This window comes from Calidris pugnax, unplaced genomic scaffold (assembly GCF_001431845.1).
Source record: "Calidris pugnax isolate Ruff unplaced genomic scaffold, ASM143184v1 scaffold60, whole genome shotgun sequence".
NCBI classification, from domain to species: Eukaryota; Metazoa; Chordata; class Aves; order Charadriiformes; family Scolopacidae; genus Calidris; species Calidris pugnax.
The window spans coordinates 5,537,794-5,543,880 of record NW_015090831.1 but is presented as its reverse complement, the minus strand read 5'-3'; the positions used below and the strand labels follow the sequence as shown (position 1 = coordinate 5,543,880).

The 6,087-nt window shown below is 38.6% G+C and overlaps 1 protein-coding gene across 1 annotated transcript in view; it reads right to left on the bottom strand.

Annotated features, from left to right (window-relative positions):
• Positions 1 to 844: 844 nt before the first annotated feature.
• The window catches only part of LOC106887541 (DNA replication licensing factor MCM6-like), a 7,901-nt gene continuing 2,658 nt past the window's right edge, over positions 845 to 6,087 (bottom strand). The window contains exons 2-7 of the mRNA XM_014941132.1: positions 6,039 to 6,058; positions 4,991 to 5,152; positions 3,790 to 3,925; positions 3,388 to 3,555; positions 1,994 to 2,133; positions 845 to 1,368 (exon numbers count right to left, since the gene is read on the bottom strand). Coding sequence (XP_014796618.1) covers positions 1,255 to 1,368; positions 1,994 to 2,133; positions 3,388 to 3,555; positions 3,790 to 3,925; positions 4,991 to 5,152; positions 6,039 to 6,058 — 740 coding nt within the window. The 3' untranslated portion in view covers positions 845 to 1,254. The remainder of the gene's footprint in view (positions 1,369 to 1,993; positions 2,134 to 3,387; positions 3,556 to 3,789; positions 3,926 to 4,990; positions 5,153 to 6,038; positions 6,059 to 6,087) is intronic.

Here is a 6,087-nt window from a genome sequence, read left to right as displayed (position 1 = left end):
CCAGTGACAGGGTAGTGCTGTTGGTGAAAAATATTTATGATTCCTTCTATTCTATAAATATAACTATTATCTTTAACTACATGCTTCATTAGACGGAGGCGTGTCTTTCGAAGGCTGAGGAGACTAACAGGAAAAAGATGACTGTCTTACAAACCAGCTCCATCTCTGGACCTGCTTCAGAAACAGTTATTTCATATTACTTATATTTAAAATATATAGCATTTGTATCTTTCATGTTATTACAAATGTTTCTTAGGTGCTGGTATCAGGCTGACATGACAAACAATCACGTATTTTTAATTCTTAAGAGATTATTTAATAATCCCATAGAATACAGCAAATAATTGAGAACAAGAGATATTTAAGTAAAACATTTCCATAGAAAAATCTACAAACAAGTTTGCAAATATAGTCTTAAAAATCCCTCACAAATGATGGCAGTTTTCAACTCACAAGTCAAGGCATTCATCAAGATGGGGCTTTCTGACCTCCTGACTTTAAGCTTTGCTTTGGGCTTGGCTATTTTCAATGATCTATTTTACATATGCAACAGGAGCATACACATCTTTAGTACATCTAAAAAGAAAGAGAAGCAATCAGAGTTTCTTATTACCCATTACTGGAAGTTAAAAAAGCTTCTTAAAAAATAGCATCTCTCATGCAGGAAATTTAATCTTTCTTAAGATGTTTTTTCAGCCCCGAAACACAGGTTCTCATGCAGGAAATTTAATCTTTCTTAAGACGTTAAGTGTTGAGATCACTATTTTTTCAGCCCCGAAACACAGGCATAGAAAATAGCAATCCCACATACGAGTGACAACAAATCCACCCCCAGAGATCTCCAGACATTTAATGATCTTTTATTTATGTTAATAAGAAAAGTAGTAAAACCCTATAGCATAAAAAGTCTACTAAATACAATAGAAGAACAATGCAAAATTCCTCTCATTTAAAACAGAAGCATCTCCATAGCTTGAGGCTGCAAAGAGCTATTGAATGTTTCTCCTCTGCATCTGGATGATGGCAGTGAAACCCAAAATTAATAACAAACCTAATATATAAGTGTGTAATTTCTTTAAAAGCTTTCCAGGTATGCTCAGTGTAAATGAGCAATCATATATTACTAACCACACATTGGCACGTTCCACAGTAAAGCATTCACATGGATTTAAGATGCAGCTACAGAGCAACCATTGCAAGAACGCAGAAGAGAATGCATTTTCTGAGTCAGCTCTACAATCCAGTCCACATCCCTTAGTCTTCCAGCAGATAGTTTGGGTTGACCACCAGATATGGATCTTCATCAAAAGTCTCCGCTTCCCTGGATCCTCTCAGTCCTGACTGGGACAGTTCTATCAGAATGTGGTCCTGCAACAGACAAAAATTCGTATTCAAACAAGAATGATAAAGGTTTGTTTGCACTTTTTGAAAGGCATCTCCTTTTTACTCTGGTAGCACCCCTTGATGAGTTATTTAACCCTTCTAATTGCAAACTCCCTCTTTAACAGGTTTCTAATCGTAACAATTATGGTCAGTGGAAATCTCTTATATATTGCATGCTTTCTGGGAAGGCTTCAATCTAGTGGTTTTATACCTTTAAAAATGGGAAGTATTTTATATTTTCATGCTTCTTCCTCCAAAACACCCTAGTGCTCCCATGAATTAAGCTGTCTATGGAATAAAGCATTGTTTGCATTTCTGTATCCTAATGTATAACCAACACTATAGAGCTACAGAACAATATCACTTACACTTCTAGAGGGACATAATATGGCACTTTGAACTTCTACTTATGCAGATCTCTAACGTACTTGAGTGTTTTCTCTATAATAATTTTTAATAGATATTAAACAAAGGCATTTATACTGCATCATTCAATGATATGGAAGCACACAACACATTTCCCAAATTAGCAACATATTCTATTAAAAATGAATAATTGCACTATAAAAGTTAAAACCCTTTTTAACTATTCACACATCTCTATACATACGTAATGCGTAAGTCGGTGAATGACTCTCTCTATGATCTTCTTTTTATTTATTAGTTCTTCTTCAGACTCTATTTCAGATTCAATTTCCTTTAGATACCAATTAATAAGTTCACTCTTCTTTAATGATGAATCGTCCTCTTCTGCAAAGAAAACAATTTGCATAAACAGCAGCAGTAAGATACCATTCAAACTGTAAGAGAAAAGGATTTCCCTGTGAACACTTACAATGTTAAAGAGAGAAGTGTGCAATAGCCCATCAGACCTTCTTCTGGTTTTTTTATCAGCATGTTTTGTACAGGAGGCTGTTGTATCATTGTTTTATCAGAGATATTTAGACTGAGAATTGAGGCTTTCAGTTCTATTGCATCCATGTGGCTTACAACTGAAAATGAGCAGCCTAGCAACTGCCCTCAGCTTCAAGAAAAAGTAGCTTTAAGGAGTTGTAGAACTTTCCTCTAAGTAAGGGCAAAAGAAAATCTGTCACCCAAAACTGAAGAGGCCATCCTTCTACAAGTACTCAGTATTTTGAACATTTCTTGTAGTTTCTGCACTCATGCAAAGACTTTGTAACATGGTTACATGCTATCAGACATCTGCTGCATTTGGTCACAGGAAGAGCCTCATTGCAACTGAAATATTTCCTCTCCGCAAGAGAGAATGCAGCCATTGGGCACATCTTGCTTAAGTATGTACTTTAGGCTGTGGTTGCTGGCATGCATTAAAGCTCTTGCTACAGTTTTCATTGCTGCTAATTATTCTACCAGGCTAAACCAGCATATTCGACAAATCCTTTCCTGGATCTGCTCTACTGAGTTCCTTCATTTACTGGGTTTTGACAAATGACTAAAATACCAGAGCTAGAAAGCCCAAGAAGCCATTTTCCTGCCATCAAATGTAGTATAGCCATATGTGTATGGGGTCACACCTGACCTAACAAGCCTAGTGTTTCAGCAGGAGTGAAAATCACAAGTGGAACAGCCTAAGATGGGGTAAGAGTTGCTCCCTGAACCGATGCAGCCACCTGGGCTAAGCCCCAGCGCAGCGAGTTTGTGAACCTCTGCAGAGGTTGCTCTGTTAACATGTTTAAAGTACGTCAGGGTGCTCAGAAGCAAAGATTCTACTCACACAGTAATGTTTAGCAAATTACACTGAAAAATGCACAGGAGGAAGTAGCAACCATTGCTCAAGAATTTGTGATCACAACCTTCTGTCCTAACTTTTTAATACATGACGTGCTCAAGCCCTTTCTCTCCGAAGTGTCTGGAAGATACAGCTGTCTCCACAGCTCAAGAACTCCCTTCTGAGCTTCAGATGGATTTGTTTTAGTAAAGAGTCAATGCACACATGGCAACACAACTCAGGATCTACCATCTTTTCAGTAAACAAATTCTTACCTTCTTCTGCCTTCCTGAGATGCAGCACCAGGAGATTAGAAATTCGCCGATACTCAGAGAAGCCCAGTCTAAGAGAAGCTTTGGGAGCAGCATCCTTGTTCGTGTCCTCAGAATGGCCATTGATCCCATTCACAAGACCATTGACTCCAGCTGGAGCTTCTGCCTCACCTGTTTGGACACATGTCCAGGTTTAAATCTGCAACACCTTTTAACTGTTCAATACTGAAAAGTTTTGCATTGACCAACCAGGCGAGCGTACCCACAAGGAGGCTGAAGAATTAAGAGAGTTAACAGGAGTCAGGATTCTAGGCATCATTAGATGAGAAACAGTTGAGAAACTGAAGAAAAGCATAAAAGCTGTAAAGGATGGAATACTCTCTAAATTTTCTACAAGTAATTTACCATTGACTCCGTCTTGATCCTCTTGATCCTCCATTTGCTGTTCATCATCTTGGTCTAAATTGATGTCAGGAGTCTCAACTCTAATGATGGACTTATTTAAAAGCCTGAAAGCTTCCTTCACGTGTTTCGGGTGAACCTGGGGAATGTTTCAAAAAAACATGTATTAAATGGGCACGGTGGCTCTTCTATTATTAAAAGCTGTTTTTTTTCCCCCAGTAACTCCAGAACCTCACCCCTGACCTGACTGACAAAGGGTCTTTCTACCCATCTCACCTGATTAATCCTAAGCAGTAAAGACTCTACAAGTCAAATTATACCCCACTGTAATGCTCTGAGTTCACACAAGGTTATGGAGGGAATAAGCAGCCTGATGAATCTTTCAGGCTTCAGTGATCATGTGGAGTTGACAAAATTTTTTACTTAGGCCAAGAACATTTTGAAGAAACATCAGTGGAGCAAGCAAACATGAAAGGAACATGTCTGCATAGAAACAATATGAAAAAATAATTGTAATTAATGAGACTTTCCCCTGGAATTGAAAAGCAAAAACTGGAAAAATCACCTCTAGCTGAGCCATAAGCTAAAAGCTATCTGTTTCTTTATAAGCTGAATTCAATTAAAAAGAACCCAACGGGTGTCCTTCTTACAAAACCAGTGAGCCAGTTTCTATCTCTGCACGTACCACATAACCCCTAATCAACATTTCAAAAAGCCTGCTGAGTTTTAAAGCAGGGAATAGATGGATAATAATAATAAATTCAAGTACTCTTAGGGAGGTTCATATACTTCGATGAACTTTGGCTTTCTTAGATTGCAGCCGAGAGAGATTACAAATTGTGCAAGATTAGGGGAGCGACACCGTCAGCAGCCCTGGCTGATACTAATAGGTGATTGTTCTACCCATTTGTCATGATTTGATAGGTAACAGGCTGAGAGTGCTGATACAACTGTAATGGAAAACTATGCATCTTCTCAGTTTGGACCATCTGATCTCAGTTTTACAAGACATACCCTAAAACCAGTATTTCTGGCGTACAAATTCAGATCGAGTATGACCACATCACAAGTGAAAACACGATCCAAGCTCTCCTCCTCACACACAGGATTTAGACAGTTAAAATATCACAGTCAAAGAGCAAAGCCACAGCTCCCACAACATTTTTATAAACATTTATGTGAGCTTTCACCAAAAAGCTGATACCTCATCACAGCAGTGCATACGGGCCATAGCTTCAGACAGCCGGATCATGCTTTCCAACTGTCGCACTGTGATCCTCCAGGATGACTTGGTCACTCCAGAGCCATCGCGCTGCCGTAGTCGCTTATACTGCTCCACTATAAAGTCCTCAGACTCCTTAGATATCTTTGTGACATAAGAAAATATGACAGTTTGCCATGTTAAAGGTATTAAAGTTTACGCTTCTTGCATTAAATTGGCAGTTCTTCAACTTTTCTGTACCAGCCACTGCTTTCCTCTGAAATATTCTAAACTATGCACATACTATACATAAAAAGAATGTTAAAATGATATTGTAAAAATGATTACAGTAACAATTATATTTAGTACATTGACATATTTTAAGTATATTGACATATTTTACAGCAGATTTTTGATAATTTCTATTTTTCTGTTCCACCGACTTGCTTTGTGTCTGTCTCTACTAGTTTGTTCTATGTTTATGGCCTCAAGTTACGCCAGGGGAGGTTCAGGCTGGATATTAGGAAAAATTTTTTCACTGAAAGGGTTATCAGACATTGGAATGGGCTGCCCAGGGAGGTGGTTGAGGCACCATCCCTGGAGGTGTTCAAAAGACAGGTTGATGTAGTGCTGGGAGGTATGGTTTAGTGATGGTGATGCTTCTTGTTTGTTGTGTGGGTGTCTATTTTTGTCAGTTAGGTTGATGGTTGGACAAGATGATCTTTAAGGTCCCTTCCAACCTAGAAGATTCTGTGATTCTGTGATTCTATTGACCTATCATTCAGCATGCAAATGCACACACCATGCTCAACACACTAACACTGACTACAGCTTTGTGTGCATGCCCTTTAACCTGTGTCTATCTGCGCATACACAGATGCAACTGGAAAACAAACTCCCCACCACACAGAAATGAAATGGTAGTTTTCCAAACTCTGTAAGGGAGGGTTGTCCTCTCCTTCCATTTGAGAAGAACTACATTAGAACTTCGCAAAAATCTAACACACAGCCCATTCAAGCTGCTATTTGGATAAACCACAAAAAGCTGTACTTGGAGCAGTTTCCCATGCTCTGTATTTTAGCACCAAAAAAAAAAAAAA